At 40.0% G+C, this 14,826-nt stretch overlaps 1 protein-coding gene across 1 annotated transcript; it reads left to right on the top strand.

Annotated features, from left to right (window-relative positions):
- The first annotated feature begins 8,097 nt into the window (after window positions 1-8,097).
- On the top strand, window positions 8,098-14,494 carry LOC103709584 (beta-galactosidase). The gene is made up of 19 exons (XM_008795020.4): window positions 8,098-8,633; window positions 8,779-8,874; window positions 9,011-9,123; window positions 9,254-9,320; window positions 9,420-9,512; window positions 9,639-9,782; window positions 10,152-10,240; window positions 10,412-10,517; window positions 10,598-10,685; window positions 11,219-11,337; window positions 11,480-11,644; window positions 11,913-12,082; window positions 12,207-12,316; window positions 12,434-12,543; window positions 12,639-12,749; window positions 12,820-12,921; window positions 13,076-13,281; window positions 13,376-13,694; window positions 13,844-14,494. The coding sequence occupies exons 1-19, from the start codon at window positions 8,430-8,432 to the stop codon at window positions 13,952-13,954; spliced, it is 2,523 nt and encodes an 840-aa protein (XP_008793242.1). The 5' UTR covers window positions 8,098-8,429; the 3' UTR covers window positions 13,955-14,494.
- Window positions 14,495-14,826: the final 332 nt, after the last annotated feature.

The raw sequence follows: 14,826 nt of genomic DNA, 5'->3' as shown, positions 1-14,826 counted from the left end.
ACATGGTGGACACTCGAAAGACCCTATTCTCTCGGATAAGATGAAGTTGATTCCATGAAACTTTGGATATGGTTGTCATCGACAACCAAGTTGCATGTGTGGCTTACTCTTCTGCAGCAAAGGGATACAGGAGAAAGGCCTCTCTCTTGCATGACTAAGACGATAGGATGTATATCTTCTGATAAAACAAAAAAAAATGAAAATTGAGGAAAAAAAAGAAATAAAAGAACCACTCTCGTTCATAAAATCCCTATCTTCTTGGGGCCTCACGTTGGGATGTGGATTTGGTACGGCACTCGGCGGCTATCAGTACTTATCAAGGGCCCTCCTTATGTAGTGGCTTCCGCCATTTTCCTTGTCAAACTGTGTGAGATGGGACCACGATATCAATCCTGTTGTAGGTTCAGCTTGATTGGCATGCTCATCCACACAGTGTTCATCCTTAGAGGCATGATTATGGCATGAAAATATGAAAAAAGAAGAGGAAGGAAAAACCAAAGGGAGAGCTTGGCAATCCAGATGCCATTAGGCCCAATTTGTAATGATCTGGGCTGGCGTGGCTGACTGCTGGCTAATAAAGGCACGAAGGCTAGCTAGTACCCTTTTCTTCCATTAAGATTTTTGAGGATTCTAATGTCATCCCATCTTGAAAGTAGTCCTTTAAAAAGATCTTAATCTTAATCTTAATCTAAATCTTACCAAAGTAGAGAAACGAACTTATCAGGATGCTGCTTTCCAATTACCCATGGATCTTGTTCTTTGCATGCGAAAAATCGCTATACCAGCCCTCGTATTTAAAGCCACATAGGTCCATGTCATTCAGTTACTGGTCCCTGAATGCGGCGGCGACTGCCTGTACTTATCGCCGTAGTCCAAATTGTTGAAATGGAGGCGGGACCCATGTCTTTGGGACCACCGACAACCATATGATTCTGGCGACCCATTCATCTTATCCTAACAAATCCTATGGTGAGTTTTCTTCCTACGTAACGCATGAGTTTGGGCCCACGGTTGATGTAGGCCTTGTTGGTATGGAAGCAAGCTCAGCTAACCCTTTTGACAAAAAAAAGGAGCTCCAGGTTTAATAGCAGACAACTGCAAATAGTGGGACTCTTGAAGGACACATCTTACCGGCTTTCTCCATTGGCGGGTCGTAGGATCCCGGCCACCTACTCTGCTGTGGTGTTGGTGTGAAGTCGGAGCGCACCAAGACCAAGAGGGCCTAACTTCTTTTGACGAATCCATTGGAGGGCCGTCTTTAATTGGTTCGGTTGTTGCTCTGGTTTCCTGACCGAACTTATTTAGTGCATGAGAAGACGAGTCGATCGTATACCAAGAAACCAAGAGCCGTCGTCTCTTGACCTCCATACGTGAGATTTAGATAACTATGAGTGACGAGGTGACATGGATTCCAAAGAAATGTAGAAGAGTGCAAGGATCTCTTTGCGTGTGAGACATGGGTTAGGCAAGCGTCTCATTTTATAACAGGAATGAAAGAAACCATTTATTTGTTTTCTTTTCTTTTTCTTTTGTTTCCCGATGTATTGGGATATAGCCAGAAGAGACAGAAGATTAACTGAAGACATGGAAGAGGCCTATCTTCCAGCACTTCGTGCGGGATCCACGCATCTCGTCCCTAAAGCAAAGAATCAGATATTCTCTGAGATGGAGCAATGCTACTCAACGAGGGTGGAATGAAAATGGAATGGGTAAGGTTATGGATAGGAAAATAAAATACCAGCATTCCTATTATATGCAAACAAATAGTTCTCTTGACATGTAACAAGAGAGAGCCAACTATTGAGACTTTAGGCTATCCAGACGCATATTTTCATGCAACAGGGTTCAGTTGGTAAGGAAGAAGATATCGCTTCGTATTGATCTCTACAATCTACAATAATAGAAGGCTATATAGATGGGGTAGAGAGGTGTATCAAATTTTTCTTCATCTATTTGAACCCAATTCTTCAATGCAGAGTCCAACGGTCACATTAATTGGTGCAACTAGTGGTATTTGTTGTCATACATGAGAAGTCGGTTGAATATGAAATTGCCAAATCGGCAGCTAAGGATACAATGAACTCGCCATGTGGGCATAATTGGCAAGCCAAACATATTTTCCTAAAAGACATGATTGCTATGATAGGCTTTGTAATGATTAAAATTTTTCTAAATGATAAGATTAATGATGGATGTCAATGGATAGTGCAGTCAAATTAAGTTTCCCCCACCTTTGTAAATGCTCCTATTTTTCACTCTTCTTCTTCTTCTTCTTCAATTCTCTCTCTCTAAAGGACCAAACGACGAAATGCATCAGCTAAAAATGCAAGTGCTTTGTTAGGCAACATGTATGGTAGAAAATGTCTCTAATTAATTAGATGGGTTTCATAATTATTCTCTCACATGAATCCTCAAAGCTAGTAAAAAATTTAGTTGTGAGTACGACCGCCAGTGTGCCGAGCGCACACTTCCGTCTTCGAAGCATCAATTGAGTTCCCTTCTCAACAAAACAAAAAGGATTAGGCGTCAGGCCGGTGAGAAACATTTGGACCCAGGAATCCATGGAGACAATGGAGTTGGGTGGAGGGAGAGCATCGGTCCACGCTCTTATTTAGAAAAGTAAGCCCCTCTTTATTCCCATTGCTCTGCCTAACAAATCCTTGCGTCCAGTACCAGCAGCTTATGATAGCTTGAGATGCAAACTTAGCACGGTCGAATCAGCTTGGGCCTGATTGAAGTCATCTAAGTGTCATGCTTAGGAGTATTACAAATAGCCATCTACAATTAAACTCTTAGATCGGTGCATATGTGATTATGATGTTCTGCAACTCAGGGCAGCTAAATTGTAATTTAGCTATAAATACATCTACTAGAGTCGGAGTATTAAAAACAATCCTGCAACAGCTGCGGAATCCCCAAAGATTACCGAATCTTTGTGGTGAAACACTAATCTAGATTGTAATTTAGCTATAAATACATCCACTAGAGTCAGAGTATAAAAACAATCCTGGTGGCGGAATTCCGAAAAATTACTAAACCATTGTGGTTGGCAACATACGAAGCAGCCATGGAAACACCAATCACTGCTAAAGATGAAGATATTTGTAGAATAATGAATGGGCAAGGAATAAAAGAAGAAAAATGTAAAGGAAAGAGAATTGTTCTGTTCCACGTATTTCTTAGATTATCCTCTTTGAAGCAACCTCAACCCCATTTGGGCTGTTATTGAAAGTGATGCATGCAGAAAGATGCACCACTTGAGCGACGTTTTTTTTGAATGTGTGAGTTGCTAAATGATTGCTCAGTTTTGAAGCTTTGAAGAACTATTACAAACCATCTTTTCAGTAGTTATGGAGCGTCTTCCCATGCTTTTCTTCTGTCCTTGTCTTGCACACGTTGAATACCTTATCAAAATCTAAAAAGAATTATTTAAGATGCTTGCTTCGTGCGCTTGTTTCGTCTGTCATTTGCCAACCTTTTCTTATAAATTGATACTTGTATCAAACGTTTTAAAAAAATATAATGTATTTTTTTTATATAATCATAGTAATAATGTTTGCATATCATATTTGGTAGAATATATAGGTTGAGAAATTAATTTTCATTTTTCTTATTTTTATTAATATACTTGTGCGGTTTGCTTGGATTCAGCATGCATGATAGCTACTGGCTTCTAATTAACAACTCATCCTCTAGCTCGAAGGTGGACTTGGAGAAGAAAGCGTAGTATATATCCAGAGATGATGGCTGTGATATTAAAATAAATATGAAAGGCTTATCACTAAAAACAGGAGTACGAGACTCTAATATTGTTTAATAAGTGATACGGTTCGGATTTGCTATTTCTAAAATTTTATCTGACAGCTTAGTTTGCTAATTAGATGAGGACAGATGTCTGGCGAAATCAACGGCCAATCAACATGCAAGCGATTCCCAAAACCATCTTCATCATATAGATAAACAAAAGTACTAATGGAAGGTTTATGGGAGAATTTCGTTACGAAAGTTTAAAAATGGGGACAAAAATGTGTCAGCGTTCGGAGTTGGTATTCGTTGCAACCTGCTGCCGTTGATAAATGGTCCGATGTCTTTGAAATAAGGCTAGCGATCCTCGTAAAAGGTGGTGGAAATAATGGATCAGCTGGATTAGCAGCTATGGTGCAAATCAGCAAGAACACAGTACTCATGCATTGGTCAGCTGACACGTACGCTCTTTCTTATGGAGCCATATTGTCAGGGGGAAGGACCTTCACTAGATGACTCTATCATTTGGAGTATATTTATGTACTTTTCTTAAGGGATTTATACCCTTCTCTCTTTATTTTGATCATTTATTAGAGTGAATACAAATGTGTGTGCTTACTGAAAATAGCATATCTGTAGCAGTATTTATGGATAAACAATTTAGGGGCAGATAAAGTAAAATGAGGCTCGCAAAATTTGGTGTTATTGCAATGGATAACTTAGAGTCTTCTTCATTTTACAATTTATTTATTTCTTATCTCTGTTTTTTTATCTCCATTTTTTTTCACCCCATGTTGACTTTAATTCTCCCTATATGAACCTAAAATGGTGTATCAACAATTTATTTAATGAAGGTTATAAGATAAATAGCATGCTTATCCATATCAATCGTATGAGTTTTCAACTTGTTTGTATGCGTCTCTTATAATAATTTGTTGCCACTGGGAATTGATCTGATTTAGGCGCAAGGTTAGTGATATTCATTGGAGTTTCCGGCTCGTTTGCCGTCCAGATCGAAAATATTGAATATGATCTCTACACGCCTCCATGACAATGTTCTGGTTGAGTTGGACGATAAATGAATGGCTTCAGACGGCGTTCCGACGCTGGCTCAGACCTAAAACAGCAAAATTAAAGAAGTTCACCTGTCGGAGGACATAATTCTCAAGGAACAGGAGGAGTCTTAAAAGAACAGAGAGGCAGCACAAGAAAATCAAAGGAGAACTTACCTGAAGAGCCTTCGAGAATGCAATATATAGACGACGGCCGGAATCCGTCGCCGAGTAGTTCGGAGGCTATATGCTAGTTGATAAGGCAACAAACCGCTTAACTCACTTGTAAATCTTCGAATGGTCAACTTATAGCTAGGTGGTGAGTTTTTATTGGTCGGTTCGTCTCGTCGGTGTAGGTGGGTTTTGGGGTGTACCAAATACCATATTAGCTACACTAGTATCGGATAAAAATAATGCACTTCATGCGCCAAGGTTGTCATGTGAACTCATATCATTTCAACGGCTCCTCTCTCAGTCAATATCAAAATCTAGTCGTTATATATTTTATGTCTTCCTCCAGTAGATTTATTGGGAAGCATGGCCCTCAAAAACCAGTAGAAAAGATAGTGTGGGGATGGAGAAGGTTTCCAATCAAAACCTTTCCTTGGAAGAGGGGCACCGGAGGCAACGAAAATGGATGCTTGCCTTTCTTGTGGATCAAAGCAAATACCAAAGTGATGTATATCCAATTATGCTATCCCTCCCTTTCTTTCTCCCACGCAACGGGTATCCATCAATCCCTTTCTTTTAATATCCATAATTATCACCCTCCAAGGCCCTTTCCTCAAGCCATGCAATGGCGTAAACATGGCGTCGATGCCTCGATGCAAAGAGGGGGCCCAAATAGCCTAATCTCAAGGTTAAATCAACATTAACAAAAACCTCCATCTTTCTTCGAGAGCATTAATGAAAACCTAGAGATGAAGCTAAAGAAACACTCCAATCTGTCAAGATTTTTAGCAGTGAGGTGGGAAATTAAACATGATTATTTACATCGTAGGAAGCTTCCACAACAAGCATCGGTTCCAATGTCATGTCAATTGCTATAGCACATTTATGGACGTTGCATTGCTTCCTTCAAAAATAAGATGAACTGTGAGTAAGATGACTTGTTACGCTACGATTTAGTTAGAGGATCTTTCCATTATATTGCTTAAAGCCTTCAAGAACAAGCTATCTCAGAATCTAGTTGTTCGAGTTTATGATGGTTGATGCAGCAAACTTATAAGTGGAGACATATGATTTCCATAAACAAAGGAGACTTGGTGATATGAATAACAAGGCTTATCGTCATAAAATTAGGTGGAGAGATTAAATTAAATGGATGAACATGAGGCCAAAAACTAGCAACATGGAGTTGTTAGGACACCTCCTCATCGAGAAGGCCACGAGGCCACAAGTCTTGCAAGTCTGTGCTGTGATGGGACCTCTGGTTTATAGTAAACTACTCTACTTCCGAATCGATAGGGACCATAGGAAGAAAAAAAAGTCAAGAGCAAGTATTCTTGAATTCATTACATGCGGTTTAGGTGCAATTGTCTAATTTTAACATTATTTCGCAAGCTTGATCATTTTTAACTTGCTTGCATTTAAGTTCAAGCGAAAATCTCACTAACAGCTTAATTTTCTAGCCAGCATTTAAAAAACAAGAAGAAGCAGAAGAAGAAGAAAGAAAGCATCTCATGCTGATGATTTGGGGCATCTAAAGGTCGAGGAAAGGATCATGGTTTGACATTGCTATATTTTTTTTCATTTTTTGAAGGATAATATTCTTTTATAATTTCACCTACTCATAATTGTAATTGGATAAGCAACTAATTCGCAAGGTAAAAATTCAGCGCAATGGAAGCTTCATTTTTGCAATAAGGTTGCCTTAGATGCATGGCAAAATTTGATAAACTTGTTTAAAAGCATGATGCAAGTTTAGATGCTTTTAACAATGCATTAAAAGTATCATTATATATGAAACACAAATCTCAGATATTTGTGTAATGCCCAATACAGTGGACCTAACCTAATCTCACGACCACTAAATTTAGTTGATTGGCATTTGTCTTCTTGGATCAATAAGGAATCATTCTGAGTGTATTTAATGAATCATCATTGAACCAACTTGATTCTTTAAAGGAAAGAAAATATATTTTATATAACATTTTATAGTTTTACTCCAAAAAAAAACATACCATTCATGTTGTGAAGGAAATTTACAGACCCTACTAAATAAATTGATTAATCAACTCAAGATTTTGGTTGGTTCTAAAAGTAGCTGTATTCGTCCCATTTGCTTAACAATACATATATTATAAAACTATTACATAAATCCATTGAAATGGTCCTGCTGAGCATCTTGAAAACCAACGAAGCTCTCCAATTATTAAGCCATGGCATTCGCTATGGAAGCCACCGTTCAGATTGTAGCCATCCATTACGCAGTCAATCACGGTATATGAAGGCCATCCAAAAGGATGGCACCTGCTGCATTCCGAATTACAGGCTGAAAACCTATAACAAATTTTTAGTATTTCTGTTCATATAACATCTAATTTGCTGCCAATCACCTTCTACAGTAAAACTATTGAAGTAGTAGAATTGCTCGCTCTTAGCATAACGAGAATAATATATCAGAAGTATATATTCTTATAATGTGCATGCGGCACCGCAGAGGCGCAGAGTGTTATGCAGTACAGCTGTGGATGGTCGCAGCCACCAAATAAGATAGTTATAAATGAGGTATGTTGTTTGATGGTCATTTATTTTTTAATAATAGTCGTATAAAAATAAGGTAGCCCATTTCCATTTACCAACAATTTTTTTAGCCATTTCAGCGTCTCATTATGGTTAGAGAAACAAATATAGGCATAGGAGGTAACTTTTCATTCAAAAATTTGAAATTTTCCAAACCTCAGCAACATGAGGGACTGTGAATCCCCTGATTCATTGACCTCGTTGGTCGTGACTTCTTTTTTTTTTAACCTTTTCCATTTACCAATGTCACACGACTCGTGACACGTACGACCCTGTCACGAGTCTGCTTCGTGGTCTCGTAGATACTGTGCGTTTGTACCAAAACCGATTGGATCGCAGGCTTGGATGCCGGTTTGGAATTATCCCCCGAATAATTATAAACTTTGGGAAAAAAAAACCCCGGCCCAAAAAAAAAACCCAAGAAAAACGCGAATGGTTGGATTGGGTCTCCACGTAAGGATGAGGAGTTGGGCCCATGGATGGTGGGCCCCAACATCCGAAATTCGGTTTCGTCCCTCGCGTATTAAACTGCCCTGCGGACCTGCTCCCGCTCCACACCTCCCCATTCCTCCGCTCCTCCTCTCTCTCTCTCTCTTTCTCGCTCTCTCGCCGGCTCCTTCCTTTCTTGCTATCATTCAAGTTTATCGACTCTTCTCCCGCGGAAGAGAGAAAAAGACAGTAGATAATTAGGAAGAAAAGGATAACAGAGCTATAAAATCATTGTATAAACTGTCTGAGCTGTGTTTCTTTGTCCTCCTTCTCTCCTCTTCTCTCTCTTATCCCTCTTCCTGCTCTCGATCTCTGGCTCTTTGTTCCTTTTGAAGTATATAGGTATATACTGCATATAGAGGGGAAAAGGGGAGGAAGAAGGAAACAGTTGGGTGGGATATGGGCTCCGAGAGAGTAATGAGCGGCGGCGGCGGCAGGCTGGCGGTGGCGCTGGTGGTGGCGCTGGTGGTGGCGCTGTTGCTGTCGGGGCTTCTCTTGACAGCGGATGCTGCCGTGTCCTACGACCATAAGGCCGTCATCATCGGCGGGCAGCGGAGGATTCTCATCTCCGGCTCCATTCACTATCCCAGGAGCACTCCCGAGGTGGGGCCTGTTTCGGGTTTTTGCGCCTTTGGGAAATGTGGCTCCTTCGCGCCTGCCATTTTGGCGGTTCTGCTGCTTTTTCTGCTCTTTTTCTTTCGTTTCTGATGGACAAAATTTAATCTTTTTCCCCTTGGGTGGTGCTCAGATGTGGCCGGATCTTATCCAGAAGGCCAAAGATGGAGGCTTGGATGTCATACAGACGTATGTGTTCTGGAACGGGCACGAGCCGTCCCCTGGCCAGGTTTGGAACTCAGAAAATCTTTGCTCCCCTTCTTCTATAAATTCTTTAAAATCGTCTTTTTTATTGTTTTGGTTGAGAGTGTTACTTGTTGGTTCTGTTTCTCAAAAAAAAAAAAAAAATGTTGAAATCTTGGCAGTATTACTTTGGGGGGAGGTATGACCTTGTTCGCTTCATCAAACTGGTGAAGCAAGCCGGCCTCTACGTTCATCTTCGCATTGGCCCCTATGTTTGTGCTGAATGGAATTTCGGGTAATCCATCTTTGTTGCACAAAACAAGCTTCTTTTTCTCTCTATTAAAAAAACTGCAGAACAGAACTTGTATGAAATATATTTGAATATAATTTGATCTCATACTTATGATCTTCTCTCTATGTGACAGGGGATTTCCTATTTGGCTCAAATATGTCCCTGGTATCAGCTTCAGGACCAACAATGGACCTTTCAAGGTAGGGATTTCATAGGAAAAAAAAAAATCATGTATCCATTCTGTTTTCACTTGGTTGCTTACCATGGAACGATCGATTTGGTCATGACTCATGGCAAAGGCGGCGATGGAGAAATTCACAGAGAAGATTGTCTCCATGATGAAGGCTGAAGGGCTATTTGAGTGGCAGGGTGGTCCAATTATCCTCTCCCAGGTCTCTCCAATCTCGCCTTGATTGGTCTTGCATTGTTTTATTTTCCTAGTTGCAGGACGTACAAGAAAAGTGATGAATTTATTCTTTTTCTGCTGAGTTTTCTCTATTCTTTTCTGCTTCGTGTAGATTGAGAATGAGTTTGGGCCATTGGAATATGATGGGGGAGCTCCTGCAAAGTCTTATGCGAACTGGGCTGCTCAAATGGCTGTTGGTCTCAAAACAGGCGTGCCATGGGTCATGTGCAAACAAGATGATGCCCCTGATCCAGTTGTAAGCTCTCGTCCATCGTTTCTTCCTCAATTTTGGATTATTTTGGCTTCGCTTTCATGCACTGCAATTTTTCCTACTTTTATTCCATTGCATATGACTCCAATTTCGGAGTTCCCTCCATTACCCAGTTTTATATGCACATCACATTCTCTGGTTTATATTGACCATCATACCAGCTGAAGTGATGTTATTGGATTTCTATGGTGTCGTATCGGTAACTCTGACAACCAAATATGAGGCTGAGACTCTGAATTTTAGTGGATATCATTTTATATCTTCTAATTTACAAGCCAATGTTTCGTGATTTCTTAACGCTCTTCCCCCGCCTTATATCTGACTTTAACCACTTGTTGGAACTTGTCTTGGCAGATAAATACTTGCAATGGCTTTTATTGCGATTACTTTTCTCCAAACAAGCCCTATAAACCCACGATGTGGACCGAAGCTTGGACTGGCTGGTATTTCCTCTTGATGCTAATAAATTCTACTCAACTCTTTTTTAAGGGAATTTTCTCCTTGCTGTGCAATCTTTCGAGTTTTTGCTTCATCTGTAATTTTTATAGAATCAGTCATTCAGAATCCTTGCTTAATCTAGTTGCACTTTTTCAAATTTGTTTGTGAGATTGCAGGTTCACAGCTTTTGGAGGTCCAGTTCCCCACCGACCTGCCGAGGACATGGCCTTTGCTGTTGCACGATTTATACAGAAAGGGGGATCTTTCATCAACTACTATATGGTAATGGTTAATGAGTTCAATCAAATGGGAGCACCTTACGCTCTGAAACAAAATAATTTATATGTTTCCATCATCTCCAGTATCATGGAGGAACAAACTTTGGCCGGACAGCTGGTGGCCCATTCATCGCAACTAGCTATGACTATGATGCTCCAATTGATGAATATGGTATGCAGAACTTGCTTTCCTATTCTATGTGCACATTCATGATTTTTTTTTCTTTTTCAAAATCATCTTTCTGCAGTATGGATTAAATCATCATATGATATATAGGAGACCTTTGTTTTTCTAGATGCATTAGGTGGAATATAAATATGAATTGCAAGCTGTTATTGATTATATTTTTTTTATTTACTTTCCACTGAAACTTTCTGGTTAAGTGCACAACCTCTTACTTCAATAAGATGCGACGCTTACAACCCTTGAATTGGTCCTTGTTGAGAAATAGCAATATATTTCTATACTTCCTGCGCAACTCTATCTGCATAAAGCTAGTGTATCTAATTAATCTGACAGACATTTCATTTATATCCATAGACAAGCTTCCTTGAAGTTACCTGAAGACTCTATCAATGTCTCAATCAATCAAGATTAATCTGAGGGTGTCTTTCACACTGCATATGTTCACTTATGCTCTGGTTCAAGTCCAATTACACAGATTCTCTTCCTTGGCTGGTATTTACTTCACCTCTCTTTCTCAGGTCTTTTAAGAGAGCCAAAATGGGGCCATCTGAGGGACTTGCATAAAGCTATCAAATTGTGCGAACCGGCTTTGGTTTCGGGTGATCCCACAGTGATGTCACTTGGAAGTAATCAAGAGGTTTCTCTCCTACGTCCTTCTGCACCAACTCACAAATTTATTTCCGTCCTGCACGAACTCTTTTTTTGATATAACTGTCCTGCACGAGCTCACAGAACTATTCAAGTGGTTTGGAGCCAACTCCATTATTGTTTTTCTCCAGGCACATGTTTTCCGGTCAAAATCTGGAGCTTGTGCTGCATTCCTTGCCAATTACAACCCAAGTTCATATGGAAGGATAACTTTCAATGGAATGCACTATGATCTTCCCCCTTGGTCCATCAGCATACTCCCTAACTGCAAAACCACAGTTTTCAACACTGCAAGGGTGAGAAAGACTTACAATGATTCAGTCATCGTGCTTATATTCAAATACTTCTTACTGCACATTGGGCATTCACATCTCTTTCATAAAGTTCTCCACCGTTATTTTGTCCTGAGAGCATTCACATTATGCAGCATTAGTTTGGCTGTAAAGTATTTTGGTCTGCCGCTTGTCAATTTTTCTTGGAAAACTGGTTCTAGATTCTGCTCACGGATTCAGTTAGAATTTGGACTTGTGATTTACAACATGATTCTACGTGATCATTATGCAGGTTGGAGCTCAATCCTCGCAGATGAAAATGGAAAGGGTGGGAGGGTTTTCCTGGAATTCATACAATGAAGATACCAACTCTCTTGATGCAGATGCATTCACAAAAGATGGATTGGTTGAGCAGATAAGTATGACATGGGATCGTTCAGACTATCTGTGGTACACGACATAGTGAGTAGCTAATTTGTCGTTGTCTTCTCTGATACCTTCATGAATAGCTCTCATTCTGTTAATACTAGAGTAGATGTTTTTTTTTTTTTTTTTTTTGCTTACCTTAACTGTCTTCTTATTTCAGCGTCAACATAGGGCAGAATGAACAATTTCTGAAAAATGGCAAGTATCCAGTCCTTACTGTGCTATCGGCGGGTCATGCTATGCATGTTTTCATCAATGGACAACTGGCAGGTAGATAGCTCTGATCTATAGAGAATATTCATACAACTACAGGTCCTTGAAAAAAAAAACCTATTCTTTGCTGAAGTCCATTTGTGTTACTTAGAAAGAAACCTTTTCTTTTGGCAGGGAATGTTTTTGGTGGTCTAGACAATCCAAAACTAACATATAGCGGAAATGTTAAGTTGTGGGCAGGCAGCAACAAGATCTCCATTTTAAGTGTGGCTGTTGGGCTCCCTGTAAGTTGTTACATTTTATCTGAATCTATCTAAAACGAACGAAGAATTGCAAGGAATTTGGTGACTTTATTTATTCCTTACTTGATTCATTTTAGAATGTCGGGAACCATTTTGAGACGTGGAATGCTGGTGTTCTTGGTCCGGTGACCCTGGATGGGCTTAATCAGGGAAAGAGAGATCTTTCAAGGCAGAAATGGACTTACCAGGTTAGCCAACTTACTTTGGCTCCTTCGATGGTGCCATGTATTCAACACTAAATTTCATAATTTTGTGCAGATTGGTTTGAAAGGAGAAGCTCTGAGCCTTCACTCTCTCAGTGGAAGTTCTTCTGTTGAATGGGGACAGGCATCTAAAAAGCAGCCCTTAACATGGTACAAGGTTAGGGCTGCAGTTGCTTCAACTGTTATTTATTTCAGATAAATTTTATCTTTTTTTTGTTAGCAAGAAAAAGAAGAAAGAAATTTATCTTTTGTTCGTGTCAAAGGCTGATAAAAATCTCGGGTTGACATTGTTGCAATGTTTTTACCTTCAGACTGTCTTCAGTGCACCTGCTGGGAATGAGCCATTGGCTTTAGATATGAGCAGCATGGGAAAAGGTCAAATATGGATTAATGGAGAGAGCATCGGTCGATACTGGCCAGGCTACAAGGCATATGGTTCTTGTGGTGGTTGTGATTACCGAGGAACATACAGCGAGAAAAAATGTCAAACCAACTGTGGGGAGTCCTCTCAAACATGGTAAGCGACCAGTCCCCCACCAATACCACAATAGGTAGGCAAAAGTTGCTGCGTTTATGAAATAAAACTGAAAGACTGCCCTTATGAATCTCAGGTATCATGTCCCTCGCTCCTGGCTGAACCCAACTGGAAACCTGTTGGTTGTGTTTGAAGAGTGGGGTGGTGATCCGACTGGAATTTCGATGGTAAAAAGAATAGTTGGAAGTGTTGGTGCAGAAATTTCTGAATTGCAGCCTTCTGTTGATAACTGGAATGCCAAAGTCTATGGTAGACCGAAAGCACATTTATCTTGTCCTCCTGGACAGAAGATGACGAACATAAAATTTGCTAGCTTTGGCACTCCACAAGGAGTGCATGGAAATTTCTCAGAAGGTGCCTGTCATGCCTTCCATTCATATGATGCTTTCGACAAGGTGAATCTCTCTGTTCTCCTATGCAGTCTGCACCCCCACAAATTCAATGTTGTACTGCTTTTGAATTCTGCACTTTGATGCATCTACATGATTTATTCTCGCATTTGTTATCTGATCTTCCAGTGCTAACAAAAGAGTGTCTATTGCAGAACTGTGTTGGCCAGCAACACTGCTCAGTCAGTGTTTCTCCTGAAATGTTTGGAGGAGACCCATGCCCCGGAACTATGAAGAAGCTTGCAGTCGAGGCTGTCTGTGAATGATTGCCCACAAAATATCGATTAAGTTAAAACAAAGAAGAAGAGGCCATATTCTTCTTTGTTATATATATACCCTACATACAGAATTAATAGAGTTTCATTGCAATCGTAGACAGTCAAGATCTGGAGGCTATTTACCTTTGGCTATTGGCGGAGTTGCAGGAACTGCGACACTGGCCAGTAAGGGACTGCCTAATTAAGTTGGAGCAGAAGAAAATATTAATGTACATAGGCCAGATGTTTGAGATGGCTTGTCGACTATATAGAAGAAGATTGGAGGGGCTAAAGCTTAGAGTGCACATGTGATTCTGCATATATTTTGAGTTCATCTGCATACTGAAGCAATTAAAGCTAAGGGCCGGACTGCTGTTTGCAAGCAATTAGATCATCATTATCTGAGCAATAAGCCAGTTCAAAGTGCTTGGCTGGACTGGTGTCTTTCATTCATCTAAGAGCAAAGGATTGTGTTATACTTCAAACTATTGAAGTCTGTAAGCATATATGTTGATCCCTAATAAATTGTGGTTGTTCCATTTCCTTTTCCGTTTCACTATTTCGATTAACACTATTGGGTCCGTAAGTGCTCCTGCAAAAGGTCAAAGAGGATCTCAATCCAGACATGAATTGATTAATTGCAAAATTTTTCGTAACATGTCAAGTTTTCATGCTTGAAATAAAGGGGCAACGGGGCATGCTGAAAATTACAAAGGTCTGGGTTGTATTTTTTTGTGTGAAAGAATGATTGATCTTCTTTCATGACGTCAACTATTAGATCATGCCTTACACAGATCTCAAAGCACTTCGAACTCTCGTTTTCATCTGCTTGCACAGATATCGTACCAGCTATTGCGCGATCCAATGGTGCACATCACAAA

Source organism: Phoenix dactylifera, chromosome 9, assembly GCF_009389715.1.
Source record: "Phoenix dactylifera cultivar Barhee BC4 chromosome 9, palm_55x_up_171113_PBpolish2nd_filt_p, whole genome shotgun sequence".
NCBI lineage: Eukaryota > Viridiplantae > Streptophyta > Magnoliopsida > Arecales > Arecaceae > Phoenix > Phoenix dactylifera.
This window is presented reverse-complemented; position numbering and strand designations above follow the sequence as displayed.

Coding starts and splice junctions, on each gene's coding strand:
- LOC103709584 (XM_008795020.4), top strand. CDS start 8,430: ATGGGCTCCGAGAGAGTAATGAGCGGCGGCGGCGGCAGGCTGGCGGTG. Junction 8,875..9,010: donor ACGAGCCGTCCCCTGGCCAG/GTTTGGAACTCA, acceptor AAATCTTGGCAG/TATTACTTTGGGGGGAGGTA. Junction 12,083..12,206: donor TATCTGTGGTACACGACATA/GTGAGTAGCTAA, acceptor TTCTTATTTCAG/CGTCAACATAGGGCAGAATG.